The sequence below is a fragment of the Apodemus sylvaticus genome, chromosome 8 (genome assembly GCF_947179515.1).
Source record: "Apodemus sylvaticus chromosome 8, mApoSyl1.1, whole genome shotgun sequence".
NCBI classification, from domain to species: domain Eukaryota; kingdom Metazoa; phylum Chordata; class Mammalia; order Rodentia; family Muridae; genus Apodemus; species Apodemus sylvaticus.
This window is the reverse complement of record NC_067479.1, coordinates 52,011,305-52,034,924: the sequence shown is the minus strand read 5'-3', so window position 1 is coordinate 52,034,924 and position 23,620 is coordinate 52,011,305. Positions and strand designations below refer to the sequence as shown.

At 46.0% G+C, this 23,620-nt stretch overlaps 1 protein-coding gene across 1 annotated transcript in view; it reads left to right on the top strand.

The window, feature by feature from the left end:
- Positions 1–433: 433 nt before the first annotated feature.
- The window catches only part of Siah3 (siah E3 ubiquitin protein ligase family member 3), a 67,066-nt gene continuing 43,879 nt past the window's right edge, over positions 434–23,620 (top strand). The window contains exon 1 of the mRNA XM_052190938.1: positions 434–691. Within this exon, the coding sequence (XP_052046898.1) occupies positions 557–691 (135 nt within the window). The 5' untranslated portion in view covers positions 434–556. The remainder of the gene's footprint in view (positions 692–23,620) is intronic.

The window sequence follows — 23,620 nt, the reverse complement described above, 5'->3', positions numbered from 1 at the left end:
TTCCGTGCATAGAGCCACAAGCTGCCGACCCCATCTGCCTGTTGGCGCACAAAGCGTTCCTGTTTGGAGGTGTAAATGTTTTACAGGTTTTTTTTTTCTTTTTTGGATGGGGGTTTTGTTCAGGGCACTAAGAAAGGCTCTCATGTTAAATTAAGTCAATTAATAAATGGAGACACATTAAGCAATCAATTTTGTCAGCCTATCTCCCCAGCATTATGTATGGTTGGCTGTAATCACAAGATAAATGCAATGTGCTGATCTATGGTAATGTTCAATAATACATTCTCCGCCAGGCTCAATTCATCAGGGAGTTTCAGTCGGGGAGGTATTTGTTATTGGCTGTCTCTGAACCTCAAGGATAACATTTCTGTCCTTTTGATTGGCTGCCTCGCTGCTGCAAGATTCTAACCGTCTTATTTTGATGATGAATATGAAGGCGCGCTAAGCCGGGCTGGAGCGGAGTGTCTCGGAGGCTGTGTGCTCCGTTCCAGAGCCCAAGGACTCACAGCCTCCTCCTCCGCTGCCTTCCTGTGCCAACAACCCCCCAAAAGTTGTGATGCTTTTCTTTACACAGTGCTTTGGGGCTGTGTTGGATCTCATTCACCTCCGGTTTCAGCACTACAAAGCTAAACGGGTTTTCTCCGCTGCTGGGCAACTTGTCTGTGTGGTCAACCCCACGCACAACCTAAAGGTGAGTCACTTCCTCTCCTGCTTTCTGCCATCTCCACAAGGGCTCTAGCCTTTTCTCGGGAGACTTCTATCAGGGAGCTCATGCAGACAGTTTGCTGCCGCTAGGATCCCGGGCTTAGGGGATACTTGCCTCATTCGCTCTCTGGATAGCTTGGAGCTGTTACCGTGACTGTGTGGGGTTTTCTGGACTGGCAAGCAAGAGAAGAGCAGGCACATAGTGTCTTCCTCACACGGTCCTCCGAGGGGGCTGGGGGTGGGGGCAGAGGGAGCAGGGGGAGGGGCAGAAGGGAAGGCGAAGGAAAGAGAAGGGTAGAGATGTCCTTACCCCCCTCCCAAGCATTTGTGGGCCAATGCCAAGTAGAAAAAAAATCTGAAAAGTTACCCAAATTGCTGTCTGGCCCAAGGATTTGGCCATGCAGAAGTAGCCGTTTCTGCAAGAGTTTGCCCTTGTCCTCAAACTGTGTCAAAGTGTGTGTGTGGTGTGTGTGTGTGTGTGTGTGAATGAGAGAGAGAGAGAGAGAGAGAGAGAGAGAGAGAGAGAGAGAGAGACTGTGTGTTGCTGGGAGGAGTTTAGCTCCTTTCCCTCCTTCCAAGGAGATGTGAGCCTCCTCTAAGGACAGCACTCAGAGGGCTTCGCTTCAATTGTGTAATAATGAAACCCGGCTAGGAGCTGCAGCAGCGGCTGCCTGGAGCCTGCAGGCGGCTGACTGACTGGCTGCCGAGCAACCAGCGGCTGCCCTCACCTGCTCATTTGGTGCTGCTTTCTCTGTGTTCATCCCTTCATGTCAATGTTCTAAGCCAAAATGCAGGGCTAGAAGGACCTCGACATGTCACGGTGCAGATGAGGAAATTAATGAAGAGACATCAGGGATGTGGAGAAGCTGAGGAACGGGGAAAGGGCATGCTGGGACAGCACAGCTAAACTCCCCAAAAGGTGGAATTGTCTGAAAATCAACTGAAAGGCAGGACTCATTAGATTGCAACTTGCCCGCCTTCACTGTACTGGGGCACTGAGGGGCAGGGGGAGGGGCTATGTCTGCAACGGAGCGTGGGACTGACTCCTGGAGACTGAGGCTGTGACTCTGACCACCGTGGTCGGGCAGTGTGGAGCGATGCTCGTGGTGGGTTTGATATCTAGGTTGTATGATAAACTCTCGTGATTGGATGGATGGTGTTCAGCCCTCTTGCTGCAGACCGGTGTTTGTAAGCATTCTCCATGTCCGTTCCTGGAAGTCTTTAAACCGACAGCTGTCTGGAGCCTCTGAGGTCAGATTCCAGGAGCAAGGTGATGGAGGGGTGTGGACTATACTGAGACCCCAACTGGCTTTCTGTGGTACACAGGCTGTGACAAACCTCGCCAAGGCGTTCATGTCTTACGTTCATTCAACTCTTTCCTCTTCTGTATTTTTTTTTATGGCTTGGTTTTATAAATGAAAATTCTCATCCAGTCATCCTTGGCAGAGCAAGTATACAGTAACCATATTAAAAATACTCTCGAATTCCACTCCGTGGCCACTCCGGGGACCTTACTCCAATCCCATTATTTTGTCAGCTCACATTAGTTACTTCCCTGCGGCAAGAAATATTGTTTACTCCTGTTTTGCATTTTAATACCTTTTAAAATTATGCCACATAGCGGCTCTAAAGTTTGAATTTACGTGGTTCACTGACTGCGCCTGAGGATGGGGAAGGGGGGTGCTCAGGTCTTGCTGGGCAGCGAGGGGAAACCATCTGTGTATGTTCTGTAGTGATGACTGCTTCTTGACCACAAGTCTGGGTGCCCCAGTGCAGGGGCCCAGGGTTGGGGTAAAAGGCTTTGAGTTACCTTGGACAACTGGGACTGAATGACTCAACCTTTCTCAGCCTTCCCTTCCCCATCTTGAAGATAAACCTAGAAATATCTGTCCTGCCTTCTCCATGGCTTTCTGAAGCTGCCAAGAGATAGTGTGGGGTTGGAGGAATGAATAAATGTGTTTGTAACCGTCTTTCCTCTAAACACACACACACATACACAGACACATGCACATACATGCACACACATAGAAACACAAACACACATACACCATACACTCACACCTTGCATGTAGTTTATAGGCTTTTCAGAGAGTGTCACTTTAAAGCTTCAAGATAACTTAGGCTCCTGTAATCAGGAACATTAAAACATGTCATGTGCTTTTAAGGAGTAATTTTTCATGGCTTAGTTTGTGTGTGTGTGTGTGTGTGTCTGTGTCTGTGTGTGCCTGTGTGTTTACTTATTTGGCTTTCCCATTCAAACCCCTTAGGAACTTAGCTCATTAGAGCCTCACTGTTAGTAACCGTGGTGTGCTGTGTGTCATAGTGTTTGGGTCTCAAACACAGGACTTGGAGGGCCACTGCTGGCAGAGGGATGCACCCAGCAGCCAAACTGCTCTGTGGGGTCTCCATCAGCTCCAGCTTATCCAGCACCCAGGTGACAGAAGGTCAGCCGAGCCACTTTCAACCTGAAGCTAGCAGACTGCATCAGACTTTTAAAATAAAAGCACTGTTGGCCTGCTGATTAAGCTAAAAAGTGCATACAAACTCAGAAGAGTTCTCTCCCTAAATGTTCACATCCATAAATAGACCACACACACACACACACACACACACACACACAGTCTTTGCTATAATACGCTGTAATCTGTTGGGGGAGGGGATTCCTTTTTTTAGAGGAAAAAAAAAAGCCGTGGCAATGATAACCCAGAATAGCTATTGATCTGTGGTGCTTCCCCCGCACTTTAAGACAGGCTGGGACCTGAAGTGGTGACTGAGGCTATGGAACACAGCCTTGCTTTCTTGGGCTGCCTGGAGCTACAGAGGAAACAGCTCTGCTCTTCCCTGAGAATTCCAGCAGCATCTAAAGACAGTGGGGGAGCAGGGGCCGAGTTACAATTCACTAGCTGGGAGCGGAGAGCACTGTGTAGCTTCTACAGGTCACCTCCATTAGCAGTCTCACTAACACACCAGTCCTTCGAGCTGATCCCTTTCCTTGTAAATGGAAAGCAGAGCCTTCCAGGGACTGCAGCTACTGTGGCTAAAGCCATCAGGACCATATATTCATTCTAAAGGGCCCTACAGAGTGTACGGCTGACCGGTTGACCGGGAACACTGCGTTTTAAATGCCTGCCTAGAAATGGGTAAGGCACACTCACTCCCTGGATCCCCCTAGGTCTGTCTGTGTCTGCCTGAACTTGTAACACATTTACATGTGGTGCTCAAATTTACTTTCTATCCCATGGACCGTGCTCCTCCAAATAACCAGCTTTCAGGCTAGTGCTCCTCCAGGTAACCAGCTTTCAGGCTAGCCATCTCCAGACTCTGCCCTTCCCCAGGCTGCTTCTTGAGCACACTCCTTGTACCTGCTGCCCCTCCCCACACGAAGCAGCTTTCCTTTCCTGGTTCATCTCCCTTTGGCTTACCCACCAGAAGCAGCCCTGCCCTGCCTGCAGACACATCCTTGGCAGAGTGTCCCAGCCAGTTCCTGCAGCCAGGGGTCTCTAGGACCCTCTGATCCCAGCCCTCAGTCCTTCCCCAGGCCACAGTGAGCTGAGGTGACTGGGTGACTCCCTTCTCTTAGCCACAGCTTGCATAAATGAGTTTTTAAAGAGCAATGCTAGCAAAAAACGCTTTCTGGCAAACTTCCGAAAGAAAGGCCCTGTCTGATGCGCCACCCAGTGTCCTCCTCTGCATTGGGCCAAAGAACACTACTACCCCACTTCTCTGCCTCCATTCAGCTAGATCCCTGCCATTTTCCTCAGAACTCATTAATCTTAGATTTACAAACAGAACACCACACACACACACACACACACACACACACACACACCCCGCAGTGGTGGTTTTAATTTAAGTGCCTGGCAGATGCAAAGTCTGAAACTGGAGTTGTTCCAGGTCCGTTCCTTGCAGCATCTCTGTGCCTTTCATTCCGAGAGCAGCTTGTGTGGATGAATGTGAGTGCTGTGTTAGTGAAGGGAATGTATGAAAGAAGAGGTGGGAAAGGGAGGAGGGGGGAGGAGATTGAGGAAGAGGAGATTAGAGGGGGAGGGAGATTGAGTAAGGAGGGGGAGGAGAGAAAAGAGAAGGGAGAAAAAAGGGGAAAGGGGAGGTGTGAGACTGGCAGAGTCCAACATGGCTTCTGCCTCTGCGGTGTGGGGTGGTCTTTGGAAATCCTCAACTGCCCTGGGGTTTTGCTTAACTCACCAGGACACAGCACAGCAGGGCATGGGGGAGAGAGCAGAAGACCGGAGTGGTTTTGGGGATTGAGAGGCAGCCTTTGGAGAGTTCAGCATGAATGCCCGCTTGAAAGCAGTTCCAAGCTTTGCAACAAGAGCCGGTGTGCGGATGTGGGTTACCCAGCTCTTCCCTGCACAGCCACATCAGAGGGCCCCTGTTCTCAGTGTCTTTGACATTTCCCCAGGTTCTCTTCCAGCCCAGTTTGGAGCTCTTTCACTGCTGTGACTGACCTGAGAAGTTGGGGGGAGGGAGGGAGGCGGGGAAGGCAGGTTAAGGTCCACCCTCTCCCATTTTTAAACCAAAGGTTCTTTAGCCCCTTGGTTTCTGCAAATAGTCTAGGACACTCTGGGCACCAAACAGCCACACAGCTTTTCTGGTTAATGGTGATTGCAGATGAGGCTCCTGGGCCTTGTAACAGGAGGCCCCGGGCCCAGGGCAGTGATTTAGTTAGCTGTGTGCTAGTGATTGTCTTGCAGAACAGGCTGGCGCTGGAAGCTGGACAGAGGTAAGCAGATTCCCTCCGGTCTGCATTTACCCAGCAGCCTCAAGTCCAATTTGTAAAATTCTCCTAACTAGGCTCTCTCTACCTATAAGGACTGTCTGGAGAAATGAGACAACTGATAGCTTAAAGTCCCTCTGAAATCCACAGACCAGTCAGAGATACTTGAGCGCTTCTTCCGAGTTAGGAGCAACTGTCTGAGCTGGTGTTTTGTACTTAAAAAGTCATCTTGCCCTAAGTAATGCAGTGTCCTGTTCAGATATGCAGTGTCACAGACAAGATGTCCACCTGCGGAGTGGAGATGTGCCCCTCCCCCCCTGCATGGGTTCTGTAGCTCAAGGAATGGCAGAGAGCTTGTCAAAGCAGGGAAGCTACAGTTCGAATGCAGCCAAGGAAACTGGGACCACAGAGGGGCTTCCCATGCTGGTTTTGCTAGTTTGTGCTAGTTTCCTATGGCTGCCGCTGTGGCACAACTGGGAAGGGAGGAGCATGGTATTTGAGCTGGTCATGGCCATGGCGTGGTTGGGATCCAAGAGCGGGTTGGGATCCAGTGCTGCTTTCTGGAGTATCTCTCTTCCCAGTTCTAAACAGATGTGCAAAGTTTATAGACATGTCTTGGGTCCAGGATGATAATTCAACTGGTTACACAGTGCGCCATGATCAAATCGTAGTAATTATCATTTCTAGCACTTTTCCAGCTCCTCTAATACTGGTGGTTGTTTTTGGGGTCAGGGACCTCTGCATTTGAGTGATAGATATCTTTGGCCTTTATGAGCCTTGTTTATTTTCATTTGTAAAATGGGGGTGTGGAGGAAAAGCAGTATGGCCCACCTCCATACCATTACTACTGGTGATCATGCCTGTTGTCGTTACTGTTGAGCGAATCAGAAATGCTTGTCTCACAAATTAACGGTATTACCATAGCTCACCCCAGGCTGGGCAGGGGTGCACATTCTGAAAACCCTTGGCACAGTGTAAACATGACTCAGTCCTTGTGTTTAACTTGGATCGGTACACAAACTCCTCAAATGTGATGTTAGAAAGTATGGTAGTTTGAAAGAGATGCCCTCCAAAATTCTCAGGCATTTGAATACTTGGGCCTCAGTTGGCTATTTGGGGAGAATTAGGGGGTATGGTCTTGCGGGAGGAGGTATGTCACTGGGGTAGACTATGAAGTTTCAAAAGACTCGAGCCATGTCCAGTGCCCTCTGTGCCTCCTGTTTGAGGCTCCAGATGTGAGCTCTCAGCTTCTGTTCCTACCGCCTGCTACCTCTGCTCCACCGACATGGACTCTAACCCTGTGGAACAGTAAGACTCAAATAAAACTCTCCTTCTATGTTGCCGCAGTCATGATGTTCCCTCACAGACAGGAAGTTATATCGTAAAGCTAAGGCAATTGAAGGTCAGCGTTTCAAAGCATGCTCTTCGAGGGAAGGGGTTTAGAGCAGTGTTCCAATTCAAGTCTAAACCATGAGGCTCAAAGATCAAGCATCTAGGGGCTGGAGAGATGGCTCAGCGGTTAAGAACACTGATTGTTCTTCCTTCCAGAGGTCCTGAGTTCAATTCCCAGCAACTGCATGGTGGCTCATAACCATCTGTAATGGGATCTGATGCCCTCTTCTGGTGTGTGTCTACAGTGTAATCACATATATAAAATAAATAAATAATTCTTTTAAAAAAAAAATCAAGCATTCAGTCCAAGGTCACAGCTGATGGAGCTGCAGCAGGGACAGGTCTCACACTCCTGCTTGTTGTTCAGACCCTGCCTGAGGCATTTACCTGAGGGAACGGGCACCTTGGTGCAGGAAGGTGTCGCTGTAATGTGAGCCACCAGCAGTGTTGAACATCCTCTTAGAGGAACTTTGCTCTCAGGATGCTGTCAGTTGGCCACCACGGGGCATCAAAGCCACAACCGTTTCTTATATCTAAAATGCTGATGCAGATACCTGACTCAGGCACCTGCAAGGGTTCATGGGAAGTCACCAAAGCCAAGCAGTCATCCTCCAGATAGCCAAATAGCGGGATAGATAGTTCTGTCACCAGCGGCTACATTTTCACTTTGGCTGTGAGCCCAGGATGAAAGCACTGTCAGAAACCAGACCCATGGTTTTAGCAGAATAGTTTCTTTTTTTTGGGGGGGGGGGGGGAGCATAGATAATTTAGAATTATGGTCTAACTGGGAATGTCAGTTATACTTTCAAGAGATAGTAAATCTCTTAATATAATTCCTGGGCCCTTTGATGTATTATTGTTAAATCACGAATCCATGATGAGGAATGTGCTCCTTGATGCTCGGTTTTCTCCACTAGCTCATGGCATCAGGATTCCAGCAGGGAGAGAGTTGTAAAATGGGAGCAGCAGGCCTCCCCCAACCCCACCCCCAACTAAGCAGGAGAGAGTACAATGTGTATGTGGAAGGGGGAGTCATCAAAAGCTATATTTATAGACGAAAGACAAGGTTATCTTATCTAGAAGGTCCCACAGACACAGAACCCAAAACAGTACAAGATAGGTTTTACAGCAGGCAAACCAGCTAACCCAACTTGGCCACCTCCTGGCTTGGTACTCAGACATCACGGTTCCTCGAAGGACTTGGCCAAGATGTGCCAAAGAGTCCCAGGCCAGTAGCTCCTCAGAAACTCAGGTTCCTTTGCCATAAATTTGGTATTCAGGTGGCATATTCCAGGCCAAGCCAGGCCATATCCTGAAACTCTTTCAACTCTTTCCATTGCCTTGGACAAACTCAGGTTAATAAGCCACGATGACAACAGTCACAAATAACTACCATTTACTGAAGGCTGGCAGTGTCCTAAAACTGTTTAGTGCAGAACTGAGCATTTAACTGTCTCCAGGAAGGGGTGCATTATTATCACACTACACCCTATATAATATCAAAGCGGAAAGAGGTTAACGAGCTGGCCCGATAAGGATGCGGTCTCGGTGAGTAAGCTCGCTCTCTCTCTCTCTCTCTCTCTCTCTCTCTCTCTCTCTCTCATTAAAACCCTGTGCCTTTTGACATTTCTTGACATGGTGCTGTGTCACAGCTCCCAACCCAGGCAACTTGCTGAAGACTAATATTGAAGGCACACTCTCCCTCGCTGTAAAATATCGAGGGGAGAGCTTGTTTCGTTCATCCTCATGTATATAAATATGGGTCTGATGCCCTCGCCTCTGCTGGGCAGTCCTGGGAGGCATTCTCTGTATTTCTCAAGGCTGCAGGTGGGGCTGGACACCTGCAGTTCGCATTAACTTTGCTCCCTTCCTGTTTGCTGCAGCCACCCCCAAGTCAGCTATTGCATCAGAGTCCTTATCTCGGGTTCTGTGGTGGGGGAAGCCTGTGTGTATAGATTTCAAATTGTGGATTTTTTTTAAAAAAATAAACTACATTTGTTGAGCACATACTAAGTACCAAGGGCCATGCCACATAGTTTCCTGAAACTGCCTTGAACAGAAAAAAAGATGGGGGAGGGGGAATGCTTGTAACCCTTTAAAGACAATCAACCAAAGGGTTTGTGCATATTTTGTTGATATTCTTTTTAAGAGAGCTCAGAAAATCGGTACCAAATTCCTATTCTCCCACCAAACAGAAGAATCAGATATGTACATGTAAAATTACAGGAACATGGATTCACAAGGATGATTCTAGGTGGCACAGGTCTGCATTTTCTGAACTCAATTAAAGAAGGGGATTGCGTGGAGTCTCTGATACATGAAACTGAGTGTTAAGACTAGGATGTGTCTACAACACCTATATTTCAGCCTTCTCTGCATCAGGGCACACCACAAATTATTTCTAAAACAATAGAGTATTGAAGTTGAAAGGAAAACCCTATCACCTGCTATTCCGCTGCTCTCCTTGGAGTCTCTGACTAATACACAGATGTGGTTAGCCAACGGGACAAGGATTGTGTAAACATGGTATCTCTCACAGGGTGAGCCCCATCAGAGACTTCATTAAAAAAAATAGCAAGGATCTCAGAGCTCACCTCTGCTTTCCTGACAACAGCCCCTCTTTCCCAAGACTGCTAGACAAGGCCCTCACACCAGCAGGCGCAGATCTGCAGAGTGCTGTAATCATTCAGACTCAAGCAAATTGCCGAGCCTTTCAGAAAACTTACATGGTATTGATTTCTGAGAGACTCGGTGGAAATTTTGCAGAGAAATGATAGTTAGGAATGAACACACGCGAGTGGGAGGGAGAAGAAGCCAGTCACTGGGCTTTTGGGCTGGGAACGATTTGAGTCCCTCTCAACAGACAATTTAAAAATAATCACAAGTTATGAACATAACTATGTCTGGAAGTGACATTCAGTGCACCTTTTCCAAAAGACCTCTTGAAGAAAAAATACTTATTTTCTCAAATACTAGTTAATTGCTAGGTTTGATGGCTCATGCCTGTAATCCCACCACTTAGAAAGTCGAGACAGGAGAATTACCATGAGTTTAAGGCTACATAGTGGCTTTGAGGCTAGTCTGAGCTGCAGAGTAAAATCCTAGCTCAAAAGACAAATATAAACATATCAATAAAAATAAAAGAATCAGCAAATTCTCATATGACATTTTAAATATCTATATTAGAGTCCTAATAAGTTTTAAATTAGCAAAATTGTTTTTAGCATTAGTGATTGAAACATCACTACTGAGTGATCTGTATTTATATAAACATTAGCCATCTCAGTTTTTAAATACCAGAACAGTAAGGAAGGTTAAGAGCATCGATGTAATTATTTTATAATTGGGAGATGGTTCCTGTATCATTTATCACAGCATTATCCAGTGCTGTGATAAAACACTTTGACAAAGAACAACTTAAGGTTGAAAGAGCTTGTTTGGTTTATGATTCCAGGTCCATCGTCCTGGGGATGGGGGTCGAGGCAGGAACTCAGTGGGAGCAGCTCATCACCTTTCATCCAAGAACAGAGAAAGAGCAAATGTCCATGAGTGCTCACTCGCTCGCTCGTTCGCTTGCTCCGAGCTCAGTCCCTCCATTTCTATAGCTCAGGAACACCTGTCTAGGGAATGGTCTTGCCCACAATAGCAATGCATCTCAGACAGCCCCTAGAGATACGCCAAGCACATGTAGGCATTTCCTAACAGGGACTCCCATCTCAAGTCATTCAAAGTTGTCAAGTTGACAAGCAAAGCTAGGCATCACAGATAAACTAGAGGCTGGAAGGATCTTTCCTCAGCATAGCCATATCCCGAACCTCAAGGTGTTCTCCATTTTCACTCTGAATGGTGAGATATGTGCAAATACCAATTTGACAACAGTATCTAGCATGCATATTCATTTATAGAATTGTGTTGAGGCAGGGTCTCTCACTGTTCTACTACCTGTGTACTCCAGTTTGCTGACAGGTGAGCTTCTGGGTTATTTTCCAGTCTCTGTCTCCCATGTGGCCACAGGAGAGCTGGGACTACAGGTGCTCACCATTGCATTTGGCTTTTTGAGGGATCTGAAGATCAAACTCCAGTCATCAATCTTGTCTGGAAAATGCCTTAACCTAATGAACCATCTCACCAGCCCAATGAGTACAGCAATATAGCCAGCAAATCAGATTCAGAAGGCCTCTGTGTAACCATCCTAATACCTGCAAGAAACAGGCTGATGGCAATTTTTAAACGATGATGTGGCTCAAATTCTATTCCTCTCCTAAGATGTTTGCTCATGTGAAGGTCTTTCCCTTGGTGATGTCTGCTTTCCAATGTCAACTTGTGTTAAGTAGCCTATATGTTAACAACTTTACAACTTTTAAGCTTTCAAATAAAAAGCTTTATCAGCTAGATGGGTTCCCTTTAGAAGACTTTTGAGAATATTATTCACATTAACAAAAGCTTTCTGTTAGAAGAAAATGAAGGTAATGGCTGGTGGCGGTTCTCTACTGGAACCTCTCACTGGGGTATGTTTTACACACATCTATATTCACAAGATCTCCATTGTGCCTTCCAGTTAATTATAAACTGGGAACCACAAAGGAGTCTTTACTTTTCTATAGTTACATAAGGAACACACTTATAAGTTGCCTATGTCATGGTATCTTAGCATAGAAATAGAAAAGTAGCATGTTCATGTATGTTGAAAACAAAGAATATGATATGTATAATAATGAAAAAATGTTTGGACATGAATAGATCCAGGACCCAGAAGCAGTGATGTCCCTCCCTAATGGTGTACTAGCCTTAAGGTAACAGTCACTTGGGGGAATCTTTTCAAATTGCCGATTACTGCCTCCCACTACCAACATTCTGAAGCACTATATCAAAGGTGGGGCTACATTACTGCATTTGGATTCCTGGATGCTCCTTAGGGATATGGTAGAAATACTACTCTACAGAAAGCCCTGCATTAGCATCTCCCTAAGGAAATAGCACCCAGGAGTGACAGAAGAGAGTTGTGCTCATAACTAGCCATCCTGGCTCATCCCGTCCTTTGGAAGTCTATTTCAAAGATCCCTCCTCCCCGGCTCCCAGTCTGTCACACATAACATGCATTTGCATGGAAAAGGGAGGAAGATAAGAAGTCCCTCTCTTGTTTTGCCTAGGAAAATACATAATTTAAAGTAACTACTTACTGTTGACAGTGTTTACACAGTGATGTCAGAGTTGGCTCTAGTGAAATAGAAACAATGACTATCTCACCAAAACTTCTGAAAAATGTCAAAAATCAATGAATTTTACCTTTCAGTCAGAAAATAAATTATGGTGATTGGAAATCTGTATCACATAGGCCTATTATAAAGTGTGTTTTATTACATAATTTTAAGTAATATTTGCTTCCCTGTGTATTTCTATGAGGGACCTCTTTTATCAAGGCACCTCTTAGGTACCTGCAGAAAAGCATCCTTTGTGTCCAGTTTATAAGAAACTAAATAGAAGGCACAATGGAGATTTCATATATATATATGTGTGTGTGTGTGTATGAGTAAACACATACATTTATATACATATATGTATATACATATGCACATACACACACACACATATATATAAAACACATCCCAGTGAGAGGTTCATTTTCTTCCAACAGAAAGCTTTTGTTAATGTGAATGATATTCTCAAAAGTCTTATAAAGGGAAACCATCTAGATGATAAAGCTTGTTATTTGAAAGCTTAAAAGTTGTAAAGTTGTTAATATATAGGCTACTTAGCCCAAATTGACATTGGAAAGCAGACATCACCAAGGGAAAGACCTTCACATGAGCAAACATCTTAGGAGAGGAATAGAATTTGAGCCACATCGTTGTTTCAAAATTGCCATCAACCTGTTGCTTACAGATATTAGGATGGTTCTATAGAGGTGAATATCTAACCTTCCAAAATTTGATTCGCTGGTTAAATTTCTATGTTTATTGACTGGTGAGATGCTTCATTAGGTTAAGGCATCTTTCAGACAAGATTGATGACCTGAGTTCAATTCTCAGATCCCTTGAAATGCCAAATGCTGTGGCAAGCATCTGCAATCCCAGCACTCCATGTGGGAGACAGAGGCATGTGAAACCCAGAACTCACCTTCACCTGGAGTATATAGGTAGCGGAAACAATGAGAGAGACCATGCTTCAACAGGAGGAAGGAGAGAGCTGGCTCTTGAAGAGCTGTCATCTGACCCACATATAAGCTGTTAATTGAACATGCCTGAACACATAAACACATATACACACTAATAGTAATTAATAATAATAATGATAAATTTAAAATTTATTATGTTTCTCAAGGTGAACTCTTACAATCAATCAGTACACTTTTCATGGTGTTTGTACCCAAACATGTGGGGGTTATACATTATTTTTAGTGTTTATTCAAGTATTTAAGCATCTTAATAAAGTGTTTCAGTGCAATCCGTTGCAATTGGCTAAGACACAGTTGTCTGGAATGAAATGCTCTTAGGCAAATGGACCTGCAGAATAATTTACATTTGTTATAAAACAGTTGCATGGAGATTTAAAAAAATTCCCAGAGTAAAATCCCCAACTTCATGCCTCATGTCTTATGTAGGGTTTTGATTGCCATGATAAAACAACATGACCAAAAGCAACTTGGCGAGATAAATTTTATTTCATTTTACGTTCATCATTAAGGGAAGTCAGAGCAGTCACTTAAGGCAGGAACCTGAGGCAGGAACTGTGGAGGGCTGTGGAGGGCGCTGCTTACTGGCTTGCTCCTCATAGCTTGCTCAGCCTGCTTTCTTATAAAACCCAGAAGCACCTGTCCAATGGTAGCACCACTCGCATGGACTGAGCCATCCTACATTAATGAAGAAAATGCCCCACAGCCTTGCCCACAAGCCAATTTAGTAAAAGCATTTCCCTAGTTTCTGAGTATACCTGGTAAAGAAAGTCTACCTAGTATGCCTAGCCAGCTCTCCTCCTTGCTTCCCAGAGGGGTCTGAGCACTCAGCGTTGGTCTCTCCATCTGTCAAATGACAGGGGTGACACTTGTTCTTTGTGTCCCTCCAAGGTAACCTTGCTGTCCAGAGCTGGAGATTTGCTGTTGGACTGACTTTAGATGTTGCCACCATTTAAAAGAAAATTGAAAGCTAGATGTGGTGGGGCATACCTCACATCCTGCTTGTGAGACAGAGATAGGGACCCAAAACTCATAGTGAGTTGGAAGCCGCCCTGACCTTTACATGAGAGCTAGTCTCAAAAACCCAAAAACCAATCAACGTTTAAAGTTTGAGGTAATTGACACGGAATGGTGGAATGATGTGGAAAATGAGAATGAATAGAAAGGTCAAGTAGGCTGGTTGTACAGCTTAACCCATTTTATTAAAGGTGACAGAGATTTAGTAGAAAAAAATCCACGTGTGAGTTGGAAAGATCAAACACTGTGATGGTTAGCTGAAATTGTCAACTTGACACAATCTAGAATCACTTGGGAAGAAAGTCTCAGTGAGGAATTTTCTACATTGGTTTGTCCTATGGACATACTTTGGGGATTATCTTAATTGTAATAACGGATGTGGGAAGGCCCAGCCCACTATGGGTGGCACCATTCTCTATGCGGGTGTCCTGAACTGTACAAGAGTGGAGCACAACCAAGCGAGTTTACATGCATTAATTTCTTTCCACTCTTCAGTGTGGATGTGATATGCTAGTTGTTTAGAGGTTCCTACCTTGAATTCTCCACTGGACTATAAACTGCAATTGTAAGCTCCTCCCCCCTTTAAGTTGCTTTTGGTCAGGGTATTTTTATCACAGAGACAGAAATTAAACTAGAACATATACCTTGGATTCAAATGTGTCTTCAGGTTTAGTTCTGACATTCCTAACTGTGGCAAATTAATTACTCACCCTGAGTTTTAGTTTCTTCATTGTAGTGAGACATGTAATATGAGGGTAGTGAAGGCAGATGAGGTGATTATATATCACTGCTCCTAGTCCATAGGAGTGTAGGCATGCTTATGAAAAATTCTCTTTCACATTCAAGTCAAATAAAGAATCATCAAGGAAACATCTTCCTTTATTCAATTAGTAACCTCAAGAAGAATTTCTGGGAGTGAAAGTTTCAAATTATGAAAGGAAGTAAACCATATCCCTAAGGAAGCAACAAGTTTTCAGTGCAGAAATGTCTGTTAAATTAACCCATTATCATCAGATGTGTCTATTAGATTCTTTGAGTTTTATTTGTTTGTTATGTACATTACATAAACATATGTCAGATATATCACCATGTATTCCTAGCTGAGCTAGAACTCTCTATGTATCCCAGACTTGCCTCAAACTTACAGCTATCCTCCTGACTCTGCCTCCCAAGTACTGGGATTACAGGTGTGTGCCACCATGTCTGACTTATTTCGTTAAGAATTAATAAGATCAGTTTCTTTGTGTATTCCTCCGCAATCTCCCTAAGAACACCCAGAGGAAAACACAGAAACTAGGAAGATTATTCCCCTCCATGGAGCTTGGAAAATTAGAGACAGGCATGGTTGTAGTAGGCCAGGGACAGGTCCATGTGGAGGTGTCTGTCTTCACATTGGACAAACTTCACAATGCGCACAGCTCAGTAGGATCCGGAACCTGCTCTTCCCCGAGTCTGGAGCTGGCGCAGGAGTCTGCACAGTTACCACTAACCTATCATATAATCAAGATGGCCGATGTGGCACCCTACTCTCTGAGGTCTTGTGGGTGTGCCCATATGAACAGAATGTGATGTCTGCAGAGTGGGTACCAGCGACTGTCTCAGACAACTGGGAATGTCTAGTGGCAAAAGGCAGGGCCATAGCCAGAGATTAGTCACCAACACTGGACTTTCCAAGATCCAGTCCTGCCTTCTCCAGCAAAAGCTTTCCTGATCACCCTGTCCCAGAGGAGAATCAGACAATGCTTCCTCTTGGGTCCCGGGAGAGCTTCGAAGCTCAGTGCTCAGGTTTTGCTCTGTGCCTTCATTCCTGCGGCTGTGTCCCTATCAGATGATGAATTCTCCAAGGGCCCATAGCCCAAGGCTGTAATGTAAACAAAATGACTATCGCATGGTGGGTTCTTAGCAAATGGAAAAAAATGTTAATAAACAGAAGTTTGTGGCTACAAGAAGACAAGAGGTGGCAGATATGAGCAGGTTATCAAGGGACTTGGGATGTGCCTCAGCAGGTAGAATACTTGCCTACTATGTGCAAATCCCTGGGTTCGATTCCCAGCACCACAAAAATACAATGAGGCATAGCCTTATATAGACCTGTAATCCCAGACTTGGGAGGTGGAGACAAAAGAATCACAAAATCAAGGTCATCCTCAGATTACCCACCCCACCTTAGTCTCTCCCTATCCCCTGCCCCAAGAAAAAGAAGGGTAAAATTCACCAGAGCAGGTAATTAAGATAGCAGCAGCTCAAAGTGAGCTTGTCTCCTGGAGCACGCTATGAAGTGAAAACAGGGCGGTGAGTGGTAGGTTCAAGGCCAGGGGTGGATGAATGGTAAAGCCACTTCCAACTGCTGGTGCCAGCCTTCGCAGTGACACAGAGCAGAGTAGCCGGCGACGATGAACACAAAGTGCCAAGCACAGCAGGTTTGCTTACAAAAGCCGAGACTAATTGCTTCAGCCTCATTGCTAAGAAATTAAGCTGTTGAGTCCAGGATAATTCTGGTAAGAAATTGGCATTCAGGGATTAATTGTTTGGGTAGTAATGAGTGCTGCAGCCCAAACTAATGAGAACCGAAAGGTTTCCAATTTGAATATCATGAGGGAAATGGGCTTTGACAGGCTGAATGGGACAGAAGTGGAGACAAGTTTTTGTGCGAGGTGGGGGGGATGGGTGGTTGACCTGAGCACCGATTGGTCAAAAAAATGAGAAAGCTTTTTTTTTATTTTTATTTTTTTATTTTTTGGGCGGGGGGGGGGGGGGGGAGGAACAGCCTGTGAAGACTAGAGAACAGCTCGTGCAGCTGCCTCAGGAAAACTCTTGATCGATTGCTGCAAGCCTGGCTGAGTTCTTACCAGAGGCCCTGGGCAGCTTTGAGCCAACAAGGCCAAAATGAGTCATCTGCTTGCTGGGAGAGGAGCCCACTCAGGGCCTGGAGTCAGACCCTCCCTGCTCTCCTAAGGCCCTGACCTTCACCAATCACCTTCCTGTCTGCAAAATGCATCCGGATGGCAGCACTCACCTTGCCAACTCCCGTGGTGGATTGTGGGTCGCAAATGAGGCCATGTCTGGAAAGTTGCTCAGCACTCCGGATCACTAGGAAGTGTGCGGAGGGGAAAAAGATTCATACATCACCCACTTCTGGTCCTCTTATTTACATAGATTCATTCCAAACAGCACTCCGACCAGCCTGCTTGTGTGTCTGTCTGTGGCTTCTTCTAGAACTCTGGGCACTGTGAAGAATAATTGGAGTTGCAGGAGGTGGCTCAGGGGGTACTGCTTGCTCAAGGACCTGAGTTCGGCCACCAGACCTGTCATAAAAAGCCATGCACAGCAACGAGTGCCTGTGATTCAGGCTATGGGGCAGGGGGTGGGGAGGGGAGGAACTAGAGAACCTCAGGGCAGGGGTTGGGGTACAGAGCTTGATGGCCTGTTAGCCTAGGAAATCACTGAGCAGTTTCAGTCAGAGACTCAGTCTCAGAGACAAACAGACAGACAGACAGGCAGGCAGGCAGGCAGGCAGGCAGACAGGTGAGATAGACTGACAGATGAGAGAGGCAGATAGACAGATATGAAGAGACAGACAGAGATGAATAGAGAGGGAGAGAGTCAGAGACAGAGAGGTGAAGAGAGACAGAGAAAGAGACAGACAGATGAGAGAGACAGACAGATAGACGTATGAAAAGTCAGACAGACAGAAAAACAGAGAGGGAGGGAGTTAAAGACAGACAGAGAGATGAAGACAGAAAAAGAGACAGACAGACGGATGAAGGAAGAGGAAGACAGAAAGACAGAGAGAGACAGCAACAGAGACAGACAGAGACAGACCTGGTTTGCTCGGACCAGCTGGATCATACACTGAGAGCCCCGGGAGGGACTTGGCCTGCTGTAAGGGAGCCTGAGAAGACGGAGCTTAGGTTTTGCCTCGCTCCAGGGACCTAAAAGTGTTGCAGATCACAGGATGGAGGAGAGGTGGGGCAAAGATAATGGAGCAGTGTATTTGTTCTCCGTGATGTTGTTGCCTTGAGTATATTTTGATTTATTCTGCTATGAGGAGTAGAGCTATAATGGGAGGTTGAAAGAGTCCTTGGAAGTCCGTCCCTGAAACAGTCATCTAATGGTAAAGTCCCGAGTTCTTCACCTCTCTTCCAGCTACGGCACTTTGGATATGAAATGTTCTTGGAGGATCAACGTTTGAATGCTTGATCCCCAGAGTAGCATTAGATGTGAAGCCATCGAACAGGCCTCTAGGGCTTTGTCACTGAATTAATCTCTTGGGAAATGGGGCCTAGTTGAGAAAGCTAGTCACTGGGGGCATGCTCTTGAAGAACCTCTTTTGTCTTTGGTCTATCTCCCTCCATTGCCTCTCCCTTTTTCCTATCCAACATGAGATAAATGGCTCTCAGCCACTGTGTGGTCCCCACATAATTTCATGCCTTGCCTAAGAGCCCCATGAGCCAGGCAACATAGACTGAAGCCTCTGGTCCCATGAGGCTGACCCGTTTCTTACCCAGTGTCCTGTTTTTGATTCTTTCCATCATTGGTGATAGGAATTCCAGAGGGGTCTCTTGTATTCTTCCCACCGACCAGAGGAAGCTGAGGGCTCAACAGAGACTGAGCACTTGGGTGATCGGAGGTTTTGAGAGGAGGTAGATCTGACACACTGAGGGTACCGGAGAATGACAAGAGATGCCAAGAACCCTGAGAACTTGGAACCATGGTGTATTGTTGGAAGGAATGTAAATGACCCCGATGCTATAAAAAGCGAAGTGGAGTCTCTTCCCCCTCAAAAACACAGAATTACCATATGACCTAGAATCCTGCTTCCAGCTATATACTTCTAAAAATTAAAAATAGAAACTGAAGTAGACACTTATGTGTGAATATTAATCACAACATTACCCACAATGGCTAAAAGGTGGAAATAACCTCTATGCCCATCAATAGATCAACCAATCAATAAAAATGTAGTAATATATATAGTAGAACAGTATTTAGCCATAAAAATGGAACTCTGATGTACTCTGGATCTGAAAGATTTAAACCTTATGCTTTGTGAAATATGCTAGAAACAAAGTAACAAACGATTTCCATTTGTATGATTTATATAAAATAAGCAAATCTAGGGAATAAGTAACGAGGGCAAGGGGAACAAGGGGTGGGTGTTACTGCTGGTGGCCATGGCTCCTGTCTAGAGTAATGTCCTTTGGGAACTGTAATGATGGCTGCATATTGTGAACTCAGCTCCACTGAATTATACACTCGAAAGCAGTGAAGATGCTAAATGTTATGCCAGATGCATTTACCAAAATAAAAACATGCACTCTATTTAAGAGACAACAACAACGGCCAGAGAGACGACTCTGTGATTAACTTGCTTGCCATTCAAGTATGAAGATGAGAGATCAGATCCCCACAGCCCAGCTAAGTACCAGATGGGCGTAGTGACAGGGGATCTCCAGATCAAGCTTGCCTTGCTAGCCATATCGGCAAGCTCTAGGTTTACGTGACCCTTCCTCAACTAATTAGGCGATGAGTAATTGAGGATAGTTTCTGTCATAGACCTCTGGCTTCCCCCATGCGCTCACACACAAGTGCACAGACATCCACACGCACATATGCCCACACGTGTGCAGAACATGCATACAAATGCATGGCACATCACAAGTGCAGGGGATGGGCGGAGTCTGCAGAGTGAATGGCAAGAGAAAAGAAACAACAACCAAAGCATGGTCCCTGAGCCAAGCTTGACATGACAGGACTCTTGCTTGCCGGTGACTTCAGTCACCAGCTCACTGCCCTTCACCCTCCAGTCACTTAGTAGGGTTCATTCTCCTTGACTTCTTCCACTATGGCCCTAGGAATTCTCTTGAGCTCCCCACCCCCTAAGCAGCCTTTGCGAGATACCAGTCTAGGTTAGGCCCCTTGGCTGTACTCTGTCAAACATCTTCCTTTGGAGGGGTGCAACTTAATGGTGTGTGAGTCCCACACATGATTCACTCAATGATGCCGATGTAGTCTGGAATAGGTCCCATAATCATGTGACTATCATACGGAATATTTAACAAATTTGTATAACACAGTCTAGGTTTGCATACCTGGTACAGTTCATTGCTCTTAGGATACAAGTCTGTACAGCGTGCTGATGTACTAAATGATACAGGCTTATATCACACTGCTCTTTGCCTACTTAGACCCATCTATACCTAGAAAATGTACAGTAAGAATACTAACCCATAAATATCATTCAGCTCCATTATAATCTAATAGAACCTGTGCCTTACACATCTATTATTGATGTATATGTTCCAGTGTGGTGCGTGACTGTATTTAAGCAGTGTCTGAGTCTACTGTGAGACAGAAACGCCATCCAGCAAGACTAACATTTGCATCATCTTTCCATGGCAAAAACACTTTCCTAGGCTGGACCTCGGTAAATACATGCCGGTGGCAGAAACACACAAACAAATGATGAGCTTCTCTGTCGTCTTTGATCATGTCTCCTCTGTCCACTCCCTTCTACCACCGATCATCCAGAGTACTTCCGTCTGCCATCTTTGATTTGTGTTATTTATGCCTCCAATGTCCCTGCCTTCTCATTAGAATGGAAGCCCAGAGAGAGCAGGGACTGTTTCTGCCTTTCCCACGGCAGCATCTCTAGTCTAGAACTGTGCCTGGCACATTCCAAGGGCTCCATGTATATTTATTTAATCAGTTAATAATGAGACCTTTGTTGACCCTTACACACACACACACACACACACACACACACAGCTTTTTTAGACAGTCTCATGTGCCTAGGCCGACATTGAACTCTGTATCCTCATTTCACTCCCCATCCAACCTCTGAGTTCACAGGGTAAACTACCACGTCTAGCACTTCCTCAATTATCTTCTCTTCAATCTTGTTGTTTCTGTATGGTCCCAGCACCATCTATCTACAAATATCATTTCCTGCCTGGCCTATGCTGCCACAAACCCCATGTCCTCCTCGAAGGGAGTCATATCCCTGGCACATGCTAGCCTCTTGGGTTCACTGTCTCACAGTCCACTCACCCTGCGCCCGGGGACACAGAGCTCACTATGCCCAACAGCCTTCAGGACTCATTCTGTTCTCCCCACAAAATAGCCTTCCCTGCTTCTTTAGTGAGTTCTAATCCCAGCACTGCCTGTACGGCACCTCATGCCAGACTCTCTCCCTGAGAATCTTGGCTCTATGTCTACCATGGTACAGGACAGCTAAGCTTCTGCTCTCTCCGAAGTGGAGGCTCTGAGTAGCTGCTGCTCAATGAGTTCGTCTCCATACATGGCCCATTGCGTGGTGGATGTATGGCCAGCACTCACTGAAGTAAATTGTTGTTGCTATTGTTGTTGTTGTCGTTGTTGAGAGAACTCCCTCCTGACTGAGATGGATGGCCTCATGTGTGTAGAGCCACTCTTGCATGAGGTCTAGGATGATTCTCTGAGCCCCAAGCTCTAGAGGGCTTTGCTGCACTTTGGGTGTGGGGAATCTATAGCCATAAGTGACTGGTCCTGCCTGGCTCTTTTACCTCATCCTCTTTCTGAGTGTCTAGAACTCATCATCTGTGTGATCCTCCCACTCCACGCACAAAGTATGGCAGCCGCCAGCATGGCCCTCTGCCTGGTGGGCAAGACTTGCTTTCACAGAGATGGGACAGAACTCAGATGGACAGGCCTGAGGTGGCGTGCACATCACATGTAGAAAAGAGCCAGGAATTGGGGCAGTTGTCAGTCTTGTCCTATTTTTCCCTTGCTACATTCTAGAACATTATGTATGGTGCTGTGGTTTATAAAAGATAAAGAGAGAAGGACTATGTTTGGTGGAGGTACAGTAAGGCTGAGGCATCCCTTCCCCCAAGGGAGAAGTCATATGGTGGAACAATATAGAATAGAGTTTATTCTAGGCATTGGGAAAGGAGTTGGGGGAGTAGAGACAGAGAAAGGCAGAGAGAGAGAAAGAGGGAGAGGGAAATGGGAGGAGAGAAAGGGAGAGAGAGAGAGAGGGATGGAGGGAGGGAGAGGGAGATGGGAGGAGAGAAAGAGAGAGAGAGAGAAGGGGAGGAGGAGGAGGAGGAGAGGCCGGCCATGAGCACGTGGACTGAGGGGGGAAGGGACTGGGGAGAAAGGAGGAGCAAGAGCAAGGGAACAGAGCAAGAGAGAGAGAGGAGGGGGCAAACAGCCCCTTTTATAGTGAGCCAGGCACCCCTGGCTGTTGCCAGGTAACTGTGGGGCGGAGCCTAGACCAAATGACAACATATGGAATGTACACGGTCTCAATCCATGGTCCTCTACCATGTTACAGTGCCCTATCCACAAAGCTTGAGGGGGAAAATGATTATTTATTTATTGGTTTAATTTAACAGTCTGTTGGCCTAGTTTATTAACACCAAAATATTTAGATAAATGCTCTATGGGTCCTGCAGATGTTAGCAGTAGACAAAGGAATAGAGCCACAGCACAGGTCAGCTACTGGGTCTTCTGTGAGGGGCAGCAGTGCAGACAGAGAAAGAAGGAAGCCAAATTTAACTGAAAGTAATTGCTGAGGAGAGATGTCAGTGTGTGTGTGGTAGGGGGAGAGGTCTGGGCTAAGATGCAGTATGACAGACCCTTCTAGAAGGTAATCAGTGTTCAACCTCTGGGCCTGAGTACCAGTTTCTGGAGCAGGTGGGTGCTGCCGTTGTGCACTTCACGTGCAGGTGACTTTTGGAGTCTCTTAGCTCAGGCTTGCTTACCAGCAAGCAGCCCTCGAGTTGGTGACCGATCTTTGAAAACGTCCATTTACTTGATTGCAAAGTAGGTTAGACCAACGTGTCTCCCTCGTGGCACTTCAGAGATGACAGGAGTTGTTGGTGTTTGGGTGGTGGTGGCGGGTCCCTGTCCACTGCTATTAAGTTCACTCTGTAGGCCCTCACATACTGAAACTCTTTCAAGTAGAAAAAGGCAGGTTTTTGTTTAAGGAGCAGTCTTTCTAAATGAAAAGAGAAAGATCGCTCTTTCTGTCCCCAGAGTCTCCGCTGTTCTGTTACATCATTGCTGCTATCTTCTCTCTGACCAATTCAGGTATCATGGGAAGAAAAGGAGATAGCCTCGGCTCTCAAAGAGCTTGATTGGCATTTTTCTAAAAGAGGTTTTGAATCAGGAACTTCTGCCACAGAGCTGGGCATGTACGCAACGTATCCACTGTGTGAGTTTGGCAGGGAGCAAGAGAGGAGGAAGAGGAGGAAGACGTTCCGAGTCTGTGGCAGGCCATACTTATGGTATCTCATTTGGTTCTCAGAACAACTCAGCAAAGAAATCATTCTCACTTTATACGAGAGAGCATGCAGTTCAGCAAGGCTAAGACATGGCCCAGAGCTAGAGCCTCCAAGTGGAAGCTGACCTGGTCATGCCATTGGTGGGAGGCAGGGGCTTCTTGGTGACAAAGAGGACTCTCACATCAAGTCAAGGGAGGACAGTTGTAGACCCAGGCCTGGGATGCACCAGTTGGATGTCCACAGAGCCTGCCCACTGCGCAGGAACTACAAATAATGCAGAAGCTTAAAGGTGGGAAGACCAATGCTGGTCAGGAATGCTGGCTGATAGGG